This window comes from Abramis brama (assembly GCF_963993115.1).
Source record: "Abramis brama genome assembly, chromosome: 14".
NCBI classification, from domain to species: Eukaryota; Metazoa; Chordata; class Actinopteri; order Cypriniformes; family Leuciscidae; genus Abramis; species Abramis brama.
This window is the reverse complement of record NC_139976.1, coordinates 1534131-1550381: the sequence shown is the minus strand read 5'-3', so window position 1 is coordinate 1550381 and position 16251 is coordinate 1534131. Positions and strand designations below refer to the sequence as shown.

General features: G+C 37.3%; 1 protein-coding gene across 2 annotated transcripts in view; it reads right to left on the bottom strand.

Moving 5' to 3' along the window:
• Positions 1–7012: 7012 nt before the first annotated feature.
• The window catches only part of pald1a (phosphatase domain containing paladin 1a), a 78369-nt gene continuing 69130 nt past the window's right edge, over positions 7013–16251 (bottom strand). For both annotated transcript variants that reach the window (XM_084135063.1, XM_084135064.1), the window contains exon 20: positions 7013–7569. In XM_084135063.1, the coding sequence (XP_083991189.1) occupies positions 7420–7569 (150 nt within the window). In that variant the 3' untranslated portion in view covers positions 7013–7419. The remainder of the gene's footprint in view (positions 7570–16251) is intronic.

The following is a 16251-nucleotide window of genomic DNA, read 5'->3' as shown; positions in this document are numbered from 1 at the left end:
CACTGACTGGGACAGCCTATCAGCAATCACCTTCAGCTTTCCGCCAAAGTCAACTCCATGGTCAGATTTAGATAAGAGACGAAACCATGGACGAAACAACGGATGAAGACGCAGCAGGTCCATCCCGGGAGCGATATTTTTTTCCCCAGGATGGTAGGGGAAGATTCATGAATATTCATTAGGGAAGTCATCCCTGATTGGTCTTAACCCCAGTGACGGGTAGGTTTAGGGGCGGGGTTAGGGAGGTCATAAGACCCCCAGTGACGGGTAGGTTTAGGGGTAGGTCATCAGACCAATCAGGGATGACTTCCCTAATGAATATTCATGAGTCTTCCCCTACCATCCTGGGGAAAAAAATCGCATCCCGGGAATGTGCCAACCCGTGGCCCACCTCGCCAGACTATTTAAATTTTCTGAACAAGTTAATGATAGTTTTCGCTTCAAGTGTTTGCTGTGTTTACCAATGTAAGCACTGTGGCAGTAGTAATGCAATATTTAGAAAATGTACTCTTGTACTCTTGATACTCAAGTACTTTTAAAAACAAGTACTTTAGTACTTTTACTTAAGTAGACATCTGACTGCAGTACTTTTACTTGTACTTGAGTAAAATTTAGCAAGGGGTATCTGTACTTTTACTCAAGTAATGAAGCTGTGTACTCTGTCCGCCTCTGGTGGTAACTGTGGTATAAGCGGAATAATTGACTCCGGGCCGTTGAATTACTGAAAAATAATGCACAGGCAATGTGTAACGGCATAACCACCTCAGGTGTGCATTATTTTTCTAATAATTCAATGGCCCGTCGTCAATTATGCCTTACTTATTACAAATTAAATAAATAAATAAATAAATAACCAAACTACTCAAAAAGTGAAAGCATGATATGAAACATATACCAAAGCTTTATTAACAACTTTCAAAAAATGTTTACAGTATACAGTTAATATCAAATAAGTTAATTTAAGCACACAAATCGCTTTATTTCATGAGAATGACTCTTATATGTAAATTCATTATGTTAATGAAGCTAAAGTTTGACTGAACAAACTGATCTTTTTAATGAGTTATTTTATCACTTATAAGGAGCAGATCCCGGTGCCGTGTTTCTCCACATGAAGTGTTTTTACACTGTGACCCATCGACGCTGCAGATGATCTCTGATGAACGTGTTTCTCTAATGGAGCGAATGTGAACGTGTGACAGGAGAAGCTTTAATTATCACTGAAGGTTGAGTAACACAGTCCAGGGCCGCTCGCCGCTCAATGCTCCTCTTTGTTCGGCTGAGTCTTCACGTCTCTCTGAAGCGCCGGCTCGAGTTTCAGCTTGGAGAAGATCTCAGAGGATCTGGAAGAGTTTTCAAAGAGCCGGCCGCCATATCGTCCTCTCAGAACACACTCCTCTACAGATGCAGATACAGCAGTGTATTCACTCCTTCTGATCCTGAGAGACATGCTAGTTAGAAGACTGAAGATTCACCTCTCAGCTACACACAGAGAACAAAAACTAAATGACTCTGATAAAGGAACAGGGTGAAGTTTCATTACTTTCAGGAAGTGTTCATCCAAAAATCAATGGCATGAGGGTGATTAAATGATGTCAGACCATAATTTATTTCTCACATTATCACAAGTTTATTAGCTATAGTTTAGAAAATGGTAATAAAATATGACAAGAACTCATATCAAAAAAGGTTTTGTCCGTCCTTCTGTTAGACTGTCTCACACATGAATTATGTTGAATATCTGTCAGCTGTTAAATTTAACTACACAATTAGATAATACCAGTTTAGCTCAACCAATCACCAAGCAATGCTTCATTTTGTTCAGTCTGTGTGTAAAAAGAGCATTAGCAATTAAAGAAAACACACTTCAGCAATCAATCCATGTAGTTAATCATTTTATCCTTTAAAACTCATCTTTGATCACCAAAATTACATATTTCATTTTTTTTTTCCTTGAAAAGAATCTGCATGCCTTAAAATATCTTGAATGTAACTCGACACCCTCGCCTCATTTAGTATGCACGGTTCTATGAATATGCAAATGAGCCCCGCCTCCACTCACTCACTCAGCTCAGAGATCCACTGGTTGACGATCACACGTTGATCTGATTGGTTACAAGGTAGTTTGTGACGTCAGAAACACCAGCGATTTCAAAGCGTGTTTTTGAGACTGTCTTTGGTTCACTGCAGTTTTAAGGAGAAAATACTCAGCAATGGAGTCGACTTATGAATTTACACATGGTTTGACTTAAAGCAGATTAAAAACACCACATAGACACATAAACAACATTAAAAGCTGGATTTTCACCACAGGGGGACGCTAACTACAGTAGTTACTTGGCTAACTAAGGTATAGAGCGAAAAAGACATTTGCTGTGAGTATATCAGGGCCTATTTGATGATTATCTTGCGATTGTTGAGCATAACTGGTGAGCTCTGATGGTGATCAATAATATTTAAAGTCAGAAGCTTGATGTAAGATCTCAAACCGCTGGTTCTGCTCGGGTAGTTTGTGGGTAGTTACTGTCATGGAAATGTTTTTATTCATTGTTTTATTAGAATAATGATATTTTCCTATAAGAAATCATGTATTTTTCCTAATAAGGTAGAGAAAGGTTCAACTGGCATATTGTACTATCGAAATGACTGGAATTCACCCGCAAAATTTCGTAAAGTATCAGTAATGTGATCACACCTTTATAATTGTGAACGGGCCTTAAAGGGACAGTTCACCCTAAAATGAAACTTCATCATTTACTCACCCTGGTGTTGTACTAATGCAAATGCAAATCTTTATTTTTTCAGACCACAAAAGGAGAATTTTTAACAAATGTCCAGCTTACACTCCATATAATGGCAGTGAATAGAGACCAGCGTTAAGCTTTTTTTTAAAAAGACGTAAAAGTATCACAGAATGATCCTGTGTTATTCACTCTCAGAAAAAAAGGTACAAAAGCTGTCACTAGGACAGTATCCTTCAAAAGGGTTCTAATATGTACCATTTAGGTACTAATATGTACACTTTTGGTACTAATATGTACACTTTTGGTACTAATATGTACACTTTTGGTACTAATATGTACACTTTTGGTACTAATATATGTATACTTTTGGAACTAACATGTACACTTTTGGTACTAATATATGTACACTTTTGGTACTAATATGTACACTTTTGGAACTAATATGTACACTTTTGGAACTAACATGTACACTTTTGGTACTAATATGTACACTTTTGGAACTAACATGTACACTTTTGGAACTAACATGTACACTTTTGGTACTAACATGTACACTTTTGGAACTAACATGTACACTTTTGGTACTAACATGTACACTTTTGGTACTAACATGTACACTTTTGGTACTAATATGTACACTTTTGGAACTAACATGTACACTTTTGGTACTAATATGTACACTTTTGGAACTAACATGTACACTTTTGGTACTAACATGTACACTTTTGGAACTAACATGTACACTTTTGGTACTAACATGTACACTTTTGGTACTAATATGTACACTTTTGGAACTAACATGTACACTTTTGGTACTAACATGTACACTTTTGGTACTAACATGTACACTTTTGGTATTAATATGTACACTTTTGGAACTAACATGTACACTTTTGGAACTAATATGTACACTTTTGGAACTAACATGTACACTTTTGGTACTAATATGTACCTTTGAGGGACTAATATGCACTCTTTAGGTACAGGTTTACCTTTTGAAATGGTACAGCCACAGTGACAGCTTTTGTACCTTTTTTTCTGAGAGTGAAAATGTATTGCAGTGTTCAAGGCTATACGACAGGGTTTGGTGAAAAACAAACCAAAATGTAATGTATTATTTAATGAAAATCCTGACCATAGCCGTTGATCTTCTGCGTGTTCATGAGACTTTTCAACACGACATGAAATACAATCCATGTACTTTCTTCTCTGATGTACAAGAAGTTATCTGGAGAACCAGATATCCGGTCTGGAGATATTTAACTCGGTGAAGAAAGTACACAGATACCTTTTGGGGATTTCTAGGAACTGTATTCATGTTGTTTTTTCACAGAGGTCAGGATTTTTTTCACCAAATCCCATCACTTTGAATACATAAGACATACGCATGTAGCATTGGATCATTCCGCATTCGTCTTTTCTTTAAAAGCTTGATGCTGGTCGCTACTCACTGCCATTATATATGGACTTGTTTTTTTTTTTTAATCTCCTTTTGTGGTCCAAAAAAACAAAGATTTGCAACGCTGCATTAGTACAACACCAGGGTGAGTAAATTATGACTATTTTTATTCAAGGGTGAACTGTCTCTTTAAGACTCTCACCATCCTGACTTGGAGACACGACCAACAGAGAGACGCGTGAAGTTAACAGGAGTTTGAGGATAACCTCTCCTCTGCGGCGTCTGGCACTGAGCCGCTTTAATCTGAGGTGCTCTGGTTTCATTTCCATTAATCTAAGAGGGCTCACAATGTGATTAAACCCCTAACAACTTCCGTACCTGCAGATAATCAGAGATCTGGAGTATCAGTGTTTCAAAGCCAACTGCAGGAGAACAAGGCATGTGTTTTCCTCAGATGGACTTCATCCACGTGCAGGACGGGAAGCTTTCTGACGAATCGCTACCAGAACACGTTTCTGATCTTTCAAACAGCGAACGTCAAGATAAGCTTGTGTTTTAGAACCAGAGTTGGTGTTATTAACTAAACTAAAACTATTTTGCTAATTGAATAAAAGCTCAAATAAAAAAAAATAAAAAAAATAAACAATAAATACAGTAGATAGTAGACCCAGTAAGATACAAAAATAAGAATAAAGTTTATAAGGATTTACTAAGACATACAATAACTAAAAATGAAGAAAAACATATGAAAGATATAAAAAGCATTATAATATATTACAGGAAGGCCAGACTAAAGAAATGTTTTTAATTTGGGGGAAAAAAGCTGAAATGACACACAAATATATAAACTAAATGCAAACCTATGACTATCATGATCTTTGAGAAGGTGTTTTGTCGTTGGCTCTGAACATGTTGACTTGACTTGTATCAGCAAATATTTACAAACCCCAGCGCTTTCGCAGACGCTCTCACACACATTAGTTTGGTGTTTGCATGGTGGAAGGACTTCCTCTGAAACCACAGGACAAACAAATCACATGGCAAGTTGCTGGAAGCAATATTTTTTTTATTAACGTGCAACACATGCGGATACTGTCTGGCAGACGTCAGTGAAATAGATGTCTTGCAAAATCACATTTGTAAAAATAATCACACAGGAAACTGTGCAAAATAATTGACAACTGAGTTGCAAAGGGAAGATTGAGATCAATGCAATAGCACTGATTTGAAGTTGCTGATTAGTTGTTGTGGCTTACCTTAGAAACATCACGTTCTTCAAACTCTTGCTTTATATGGCTCACATGCATCTGTGGGATTTTTTCATTGACTGTGAAAATGGTGCATTTGATCAAAAACATGATCAGAGGAATCACTCAAACGCTGCACAGGTTCAACTCTAATACAGCTAAAGGCTTCATCACGTCGGCTTAATTTTATTTGATTAAAGATAGGGTAGGCAATCTTCGGATATAGGCTAGCATTAGCATTAGCGAGCTAGCTTTGAAAGAATGAGATTCCACCCTCTCTTAGGGCGTCTGTTTATACCTGGCTTTCACTGATCGGATTTATCAAAACAATTCCATTGGTCACCACACTTTCGCAAAACGAAATCTCCAATTCCTATATTAATCCTTTATATTGCAAACACTAATTGCTAATTTGATTATAAAGTATATTTGAGACTCTATATAGATCTGACTGTGTGACTATAGTTTGAATGAATCCCTTTTCTTTGCAGGACACATTGACATTACAGCACAGAACGGCTCTTTCTGTGTTATCCTGAACATTGTATAAGCATTCGTTTCATGCGTCACTGACTGGATGAGAGGCTCTCGGGAGTGTAAACGTCACGTACTTTAGATTTTCCCGGCAAAAATCCTTCACACAAAAATAAGGCTTTCATAGACAGTTGAGGGAAGGTCTCGTTTTTTAAGTTCCGTTAAAAGCTGTTCACAAATTAGCAATAAAAAAGCTTTTAATACATGAAAATTCTAACATAAACCCATTTTAATGACTTATTGTTCGTCTTATATTTTTCTGATTGTTAGCCAGTTTGTAAGGTGTCCTTGTTCGCAAGGCGCCTTTGAATAAAAGGCATTAATGTATTCTTTATCACTGCATGGCAGCAGAAACACTGAAGAGTATTGACTTGGTAAACTGCATTAATACAGTATTTATATTCAGCCTGTTGACTGTGTTTGTGTGTTTTGTATATCGACTGGAGCCGCATGTGTTTTGCCTGGAGCTCAACCGCATGATGACGTCACAGAACCCCCCCTTCAAGTCTCGTCTCCTCCACTTTTCCACAGACAATTAAAACCCACAAGCCTCTGAAGCCCCTCTAATGAGAGTCTAATCCTCCCCATGATGCAAAGCATGTTCTCCTCCGTACCCGACGACTCCAGATGCCAAACACTTCCAGTATCTTAATATAGCGCTTTACATGCAGAGACATGCTTTTTTATATATGAATGCATGTATATGAATAATAATGCTTTTATTTTTTATAACAGATAAAATAAGTGCTAAGTGAATTGATGCGTTTTGAATAGCATACTTATTTTAGTACTATTTATAGACATTTTGCTTGGCTTTTAAATTAGATTTATTTTAATCGTAAAGTTTTTGTAATTTTTTTGTACGTTTTTGTCATTTTTATTTGTTTTTCATGAAAATGAGAAATAAAATAAGTAAATATTTTTTACATTTTATTTTAGTTCATGTTTATTTTTCTTAAGTAGTGAAAATGTTGCATGATGATGATAACTCTCGTATACTGTTAAATGAAACTATACTGTCAAATGAAAAATATGAGGAAAAAAAAGGAATAGTCCCAGTTTCAGCAGTCAATAAACGAACACATTCCTGTTACCAAAGATTTTTAATGGAGACTGCCATTATGAAAGTCTTCATCATGAAAAACGCTCATTTATAAAACAAACATCACAGTTACTGGCAGCCTTCAAATGTTAAAAAAAGAACAGAGTGAATGAACTATACAAGCAAACGCACGTCAAATAATCCCGTAAGCTTCAAGAGACATTAAAAGAGTCCTGTTAAATTAAAAATAGGTTAATAGTAGATGTGGGATACCTGTACGGAAAGAGAAAATAACCTCAAATGACATTAATAAAGGAGAAAAACAGCATCCACAGGTGAGACGTGATGAATGTTCACGTCATGTTTTCAGTTCCTCACAGTGGTGTTTGACTGGATTTAAACGCTTGAACAGCATTGGTCGTCCTGAAAGGAGAGAAACGAACACGTTTATCATCAGATGAACTCTCCTCTGAACGGAAGCCCGTGGCGGTTTTGCTGTTGCCAACGGCGACGAAGACGGCAGAGAGTTGAGTCTCTCAGGTCCTCAAACTCAGAGAAGCCCAACTGATTCAACAGCTCATAAACTCCAGCCTGAGACGCCACCTGAACACAAAACACACACACACACACACAAAATTAATTCATAGTTGGACTGGATTGTGTGCTATTCCTCTTCCTGTCATTCAGAGTCTAATTCAAGTGTGGCCAATTCAACTCGTACTCTGATTCACGAGGACGAATGTTAAACTGGTAACGGTTCTGGGACCCTGAGAGTCGTTCGGGCCGGTGAACTGGTGACATCTGGTCCTGACGGGGTAAAACAAGCCCCACACAAACACACACACACACACACACACAGTATAAAGCAGCACTGCAGGCCTGTTTACTTTGGCTGTTGATTCAAGAGCTGGTAAAACTCGCTGAAAAAGTCAAGGCCACAGAATGAGAAGAGAAACTACAGGGGTCACGACCCTGAACCACTGAACTACACATCCATCATCTGTTTATATCTGTCCATCCATCCATCCATCCATCCATCCATCCATCCAACATAACATTAGCTTAGTAATGCAGTATATAAAGACATATTTGTGACTCTGGACCACAAAACAGTCACATGGGTCAATTTATTTTAATTGAGATGTATACATCATCTGAATGTTGAATAAATAAGCTTTCCATTGATGTATGGTTTGTTAGGATAGGATTTGGTCGAGATACAACTATTGAAAATCTGGAATCTGAGGGTGCAAAAAAATCTAAACATTGAGAAAATCTCCTTTAAAGTTCTACATTTATGTTGGCGATTGTGCTGCATTCACTCACAGAAATACATGTTTTATATATTTACGGTAGGAAATTTACTAAATATCTTCATGGAACATGATCTTATCCTAATGATTTTCGGCATAAAAGAAAAATCAATAATTTTGACCCATACAATGTATTGTTGGCTATTGCCACAGATATACCCGCGCGACTCGAGACTGGTATTTCAAACTTTAAGACTTTGTTAAACTTTGTCAAATCAACATTCACAGTTATGTGAAGTCTAAAATAATTCGGATACATCTGAAAACTGAGTTTTCGTGTTTCAGGCGTTTTCCAAGGTTTTTTAAACTTTGTCATGTTTGCAGGACTGTGATGTGAAGAGTGAGCAAAGTAACATATTTTAGCAACAGTGTGAAAGTGAAAATCACATAACATGCACAATACCGCTATAAACATGAATATCTATTGGTACAATATGCGTCACATGACTAAACTTGGTGTCAACAATAATCGATTCGGCGATGCATCGCAATGCGGGGCATGCACGATTCAGCATCGATGCGGCAAAGTGCCATAATCGATTATGTCACTGTTTTAGGGGTGTAACGGTACGAGTATTCGTATTAAACCGTTCGGTACAAGGCACGCATTTTCAAACCGCACGGTTATTTCAAATGTAAGCGCGCTCATAATGTAGACGCTGGCGCGACCACAACATCAAATGGCAAACGCAATGTAAGTGGAACGAAACTGAGCTACTCGTGACGGACTGTTTATCAGTTTGGACCAAAGCAGCGCGAGCCGATCTTATACTACACAGCGCTAAGAGATCCAGTAAAGAAAGCATTTGAACTCGCCACTAAAGTAATAACATCGCTGCGAGATCTAGTGAGAAACATTCACATTTCTCCATTATTAACGGATCAAACAGCGCTGACGTGGAAACCAGGAAGAAACATTGTGACATGAATGAACTATCCAGTGTCCACAGATCAGCAACATTCACCATGGATTTACTGTAGTAACACTAACTGCAACTTTGGAAGTCTGGCAGGAATAGTAGGCTATAATGCTTTCAAGTAACGTTATGTCGGATTTATTTCGACATTATGAATAACATTGCTGCCCTCAAATGTTAATCTGAACTAAAATAAACATTTGTTTATAAGCACAAAATATTACATTTATTTTTTTCCAAGGAGCTGTTTTGTTTTATATGCTCCTAAGAAGAGTCAATTATAGCTCCATCATTGCTCAAAGAAAAAAAATGTCATACTTTATGATGTTAGTTTTAATAAAAAAAGAATAAAAAAAAAAAAAAATCAAGGAAATTTCTCTGGCATTTATTTCTTTTTGCTGTATCGAAAACGTACCGAACCGTGACACAAGTGTATCGTATTGAACCGAACCGTGAATTTTGTGAACCGTTACACCCCTACACTGTTTATTTTCTGGCCTTGAGTTGGACAATAAAGTTGAAATTTAATTTCAAATGGTTCTCAAGCAGAGAGAAGAGAAACATTTCTCATTCAAAGCACTGAAAGCAGTGATTTATGTTTTCTTTTTCAGGTTTGAAAATGCCATATCCAATACCCTGTACCATTCAATTTGATTTTATTTAATGTCATTTATGTCAAAGATACAGGAGAGTGATAATACACACATAGCAGCCAATAAAATCTGTTGTTCAATATCTGACTGCTTGTATTGCCTCATGACTGATGAAAAATTTGCCTTGTTGTGTGCAGTAGAATTCTGATGCATCGTAGAATCGAATTGAATCGAATCGTTACCTGGTGAATCGTAATCGAATCGAATTGTGAGGTCAGTGCCAATGCACACCCCTACTAAACTTACGTCATCGTTTTTAAATGCCTCAGTTTGGACAGTCCACACTAAAACACGAAAACGACCTTTTCAAAGTTATCCACTTTGGAGAGCGTTTTCATTAATATAAACCCCGTCTCAGTGTGGCCAAAACTCAGAGAAAAAGATGCGTTTTCAAATGAAGTTTGAACAAACTTTGACAAACTTTACTTTTTTAGTCACACGCAGTTAGCATCTGTGTTTATTTCATTCTGAGAGCTGTAGTCGAATCATAAATGAGTGTTTCTGACGCACAGCTGGATTGAGGTTTTAAACACTCGAGGTACCCATGATTCCCTGCGTCAGGTGCGAACGGGATCTGGATCGACTCCCACCGGCAGCTATAAAAGTAACAAACACTGGACACAAAGAGGAAAGAGCGCAGACAAACACTCGGCTCTAGTAAAACGACAGAGAACGCAGATGTTATGAGCGCAGAACCCCATCCATCATCCTCTGCTGCTCTTTAGCCAGAGAAATCCTGACAAACACACGATATTAGCAGCTGTAAATCTCCAGACAAGCACACTGTCTGCACACACACACACACACAGTGATACAGTGTGAATATCACCTCAAACACTGATCACATGACCTTAAAGGTTCAAAAAAAAAAAAAAGGAAAGCAATTCTGGCATCAGTAGCCGCGTTTCCATTACCCTTCAAACTGCGCAAATTGAAATTGCGAATTGAAGATACGCCCAATGGAAACACGTCAATTTCGCAAAAACTCCCATTTATCGCAAAAAAGTTTTACGCTCACATGAGGAGGTTTCGAAAAAGGAATATTTCGCAAAACTGCAATGGAAACAGTTTTTGCGCATTTACAGGTCACCTGACGTAGACGACGCGGTGTGTTTGGACAGAATACGAGACCGAGTTCTTTATTAAACTCATAAAAGACAAAAGAATTACAGGAATAATGGATTCTAAACCTCAAATAAATGCCACAATCAAGACCTCGAAGCAGATCTGAGGGAGAAACACCCAGAAACTCCTCATATGTGCCGCTCACAAGTATAATAAGGGTCGTTCCTTACCATTAATGCTTGAAAACACACACACATCTCCTTCCATTAATAATAATGGCCAGTGCAGTGGCTGGGATATAGTACATAAACCCACCAACGTCCGATGCCATGGTTTTTGGAATGATTTTACTTATTGTGAGAGGAAAAAATTAAGTTTTAGTCGCATAACATCGGTTAATGGAAACGCCGTCATTTTGTGACAGTTTTTTGCCGACATTTAGAAGAAAAAAAAAGGGGAAAAAAAGGAGAAAAAAAAACGCAAAAGTTTTTGCGCAAATTTGCAATGGAAACGAGCCTATTGTAACAAAATACGTTCTTCAGTTTGTCTTTCACTGAAGAAAATATACATGTCATACAGGGTTGAAATGACATGAGGGTCAGTAAATGATGATAGAGTTTTTATTTGTGGGCTGAACTATCATTTTAAGGTCAAAATAATAAATCCTGCCCGCTCTTTCCTTTTCATAATCATTTGTAACCATCAGTCCACTTTAACCCTGATGCTGATGGGTAAATCGAACTGCACATATGCACTTATATCGACCTCAAACACCCTGCGAATGTTCTGGCTAGAGACGAGTCACTGAGAGAGGGGTCAGAAACAAGCAGTGACCTTTGACCCCGGCGGACCGATGACCCGGTCAACATGATGAACACCGCTGAAGGAGAGAAACAAACATTTCCAGGACTCACGGTTCTTGATTTTCAACGCACTTCAAAAGGGATTTTATAAACCAGACTGAACTTGAGTCTATCAACAGTCTTTAGACTATATTATAGACTATATAAATTGCTCATAATTTACAGCTTAAGTTGAGCCACATAGAATTCAAACACTAATTTCTCAAACTCTACTGACATTATTGAAAAATGCAATTGCAATAATATGGTTGAATCTCTGTGTGTGTTGTGGGCTTTACACATGGGCTTTAAACGACTTTAAACTTGACAATCGCTCGACCAATCACAACACACTGCTCCAGCCGACCAATCAGAGCACAGTGTGCTTTTCAGAAGGAGGGGCTTCATAGAGACAGGAAGTAAACAGAGCGTTACTGACAGACTGGGAAGAGAGGAGCCGCAACAATGGAGAATATGAGGAGAATAATCAACATTCAAGCAGGAAAACCTGTTCTAGTAGAGCCTGAAAACAACATCAAGACTTTGGAAAAGGGCATAATATGGTTTTCAAGAACAAAAAAGTGGAGAAGGTCTCAAAAATGTCAAGAACCACCAAAATATTTCCTAAAAACCACTGAATTATCCATTTAGCGTCCATCCAAAGCAGATCTTACAAATGATCAATAATTCGCCATGAGCTGTTCTTGAGGGAATGACATGATAACACTGAGCGACTCTCGACTCGTGTTTCGGTCAGCCGTCCTCACTGGACTGAGACTTCATTAGGTCTTATCTCTGCACATCGGCTCTTATCTGAAGAACTGGAGGAACTAAAAGACTGAGAAGATCCACTACACAATTAAATTCAGTGAACCTCATCAGGGTTCAGTCTGTCTGTCTCTGTAAATCAATTAAAAAAAGATAATATCAACTAGAATAGAATCAAATCAGTCCATAGATGTGATTTAAACAGGTCTTTAAATAAGATATGGTATTATATATTGGCCATCCTAAATTGAGCTCAATGAACAACATTTGTAGCTGTCGGTTTTATTTAACCATTAATATAAGTTTTTATTAATAATTTTATTTGTATATATCCTGCTATAATTTTAGTTAAAGTTGTGTCATTTTATTATTATTATTATTATTTTTAATATGTCTTCATTTTTATTTCCATTTTAGTTATTTTAGTACATCAATTTAAACTAAATGAAAATGAGAAATGTTGCCATCGCAATTAGTTGGAGCTCTATAATAATAATAATAATAATAATAATAATAATAATAATATTATTATATACATTAATAATATATAATATTTAATAAGTTGAAGCTTCTATATGTATATTGCAAATGTATATGTCTATTTTGTTTTTGTGCATGTGTATATACAAAGAGAGATATATACATATTTTCTTTTGACTGCTTGTTGTGATTTTTAAATGCTTTAATATTTTGTTGTTCCTTTCCCTTCACAATTGATCAAATAATAAATAAAAATAAATAAAAAAAAGTTTTATATATATATATATATATATATATATATATATATATATACACACACACACATACAATTTATATATTTATATATATATTTTATATTTTAGTTAAAAAATATTTTATTTCAAGTATCGGAAGTTTTTTTTTATTATTGTTTAAAAGAAAATTACTTGTAAAAAATATTTAAAATATTTCAGAATGCTATTGTACACTTTCTGACTTGCACAGTATACAAGGGTTGTCTTTATTTTTATTTGTTCTCTTTTAAATATTAGATTTACTGTGTTAATCTACAGCATGTCGATGTTGTATTTAATCTAGAACATTCCTCTCATCCGTGCCGAACTCTCAGCTATAGTCACATCAACGGGGTCAGAGCTTGGAGCCACAATCCAGACTGTGATTATCGATTAGACAGAGTTAGGCCAGAAATCAGGCCGGATGTTCTCTTGTGACATGACAGTGATGTTGACTGATGAGTTAATCAGAGATTGTTCTAGATTAGTTTAGTTCAACTGAGCAACATGTTTCTCTGCTGATAAAGATGCGTCTCAGTGCATCAAATCTGAAGGTTCTTCTGCACCAAATCACACTGGGAAACAAAACCAAACTTATGAACTGCTCTTTCAATCCTCCATCAGTCGCACTGTTCTGCGCAGGGGGGAAACACTCATTTGTTTGGAATGGCAGTAAATTCCAGACTTTACCGTGAGCCGCAGCTGGCCTCAACACACACACACACACACACACACAGAGACCTCACGAAACCCGACGTGTGAATCAGCGGCCTCGATGATGCTAGAATAAGCTTGTAAATTCCAGGGTACGCGTCCAAATGAAGCGATGGCTACGGCTCGACAAGCACAGATTCACACGGGAGAAGAGAATTCACCACAGAACAATCAAGAAGAGCTTCTCAGACAGCTGGACAAATGCACACAACGCATTAAAGCTTTGGTTTTCCTGGAGTTAACAGTTAAACTTCACTGCGGTTTGTGAAGGACTTTCAAAATCAAGTTTGAAGTTGAAGCAAGATCAACACTAGGATGGGTGATCACATATTTACAACATTTATTGCAAATTTGGAGTAGCATTTGCTCTGCATTTGAGGTTTAAATAAGGGATGTTGTTAAAACAAACCTCACTAGTTCTGAAACAGCAAGGACCGACTATTCATGAATATAATAAAATATATATATATATTTTTTTAAATCAGACCAACTGCTAAAATTAGTCAAGACATTTGGAGACTATTTTATGCAAAATGGTGGAAAGTCCATAAATACAATCAATTGCTTATTACTTTTGACCAATAGGTGGTGCTGACACCAAACTGATCTGGTGTGGTCAGTGTTGGATTTCCCTTACAGCCTCAGATGCAGTCTGGCATTATGCCATCAAATTCGTTTCGTCGGTCGACACAAAATCCGTAACTTTTTGCCGGCATGGTGTGAAGATGATCTGATAAACGGTCTAGGAGGAGTTCGAAAAAAAGTAGGTTTTTAATGAAAATCAAAACGTCGGACAGGAAGTTCGGCCTATTATAGGAAAATTGGTATCTATGTTCTCAGCATGACCCAAGGAATCTATTAAGATCAGTTTCTTTACAATAGACACAATTAATTAAAAGCTATTAGCATATTTTTTTTATTTCATGGATTTTTCACCACAAGATGGCGCTGTCTCTAAACTTTGAGCACCTTCAGGGAATGGTGCCGATGGCACATACAGAGTTTCGTAACGATACGCCAATGTGTTTGTATAGCATTTACGCCGAAATTCAAAATGGCTGACATTGGAAAATTGGGTATCGTTGGGGTATCACGCTGCACCGAAACTAAAGAGGCCAGTTTTGTTATTTTTGGCCAAACCGTTTAGAAGTGATATGCAAAAATATATCCTTTTTTATATCTCCTGACCACTGGGTGGCGCTGTGCTGAAACTGTGCAGATAATCTCAAGTCATGGTTGTCATAACAAACAACAAGTTTGGTCAGAATACGCTAAAGCATTGTGGAGATACAGCCTCACATTCATTTTGGCGCTCTTCGCCAAATTCGTTCACGGGTTTATTTGAGAATGGTTTGACTAATCAACTTGATTTCCGTGTTTTTTTGTCAGCATGGTCTAAAGATAATCTGGTTAAATTTGTGAAAATTGTTTTAGGAGGAGTTCGAAAAAGTTTTTTTTGTAGGAATTTTGTTTCTAGCCTTTACAGTTCAAAAGTTTCAAAACCGTAAGTGCATATTTGGACAGTCGGTGGCGCTAGAGGGATTGAGTTAGAGACTCGAAATTGGCAGACGTGAATGTTGGGACTGTCCTCTATCAGTGTGCCAAATTTCACAACTTTTTACCAAATGCTTCTATGGGCTGCCATAGACTAAAAAGCAGCAGAAGATGACAAATACAATAGGTGCTAGGCCACTAATAATAAACGAACTGATGCAACATGAAATATTCATGTGGCTTAATTGCACATCACAGACAAAATCACATCAAGTATAGTTCTATTGGCAAAACACCAGTGGAGTTTCATGATGAACTCAGCAGAAATTATGGCGCAAATGCACCGCAGACTTATTTATCAACAGCCTTTTGCAACGTAGGAGAAGCAGCAAGAACTATTCATCATATTTACACATTTGTGCTGTGAAACTAGTGCATGGCGGGATTTCAATGCAGATGATTGATTATCCCTTTAGAACCGGCTGTGTCGTCGCCGACACATACCAGCAAGCTGTATTCATTTTACTGTAACTCTTCAACCGTTTGCACTACTATCAAAACCATTCAAATTGCCCGTGACAGTAGACAACATGCTCTTTTCGGCAATATACGGCTTATTACGGTAATTTCATGCTTTCCGTCTGCAAATGACAGCAGCGCGGGAAGGAAGGATTTGAACAGAGCGATATGAAGCGTGGCAGGTTAGAGTGTTTTGGATTGCATAAAATAATAAAAGAAACGAATAAATACACGGCGAAAGAAGTGTT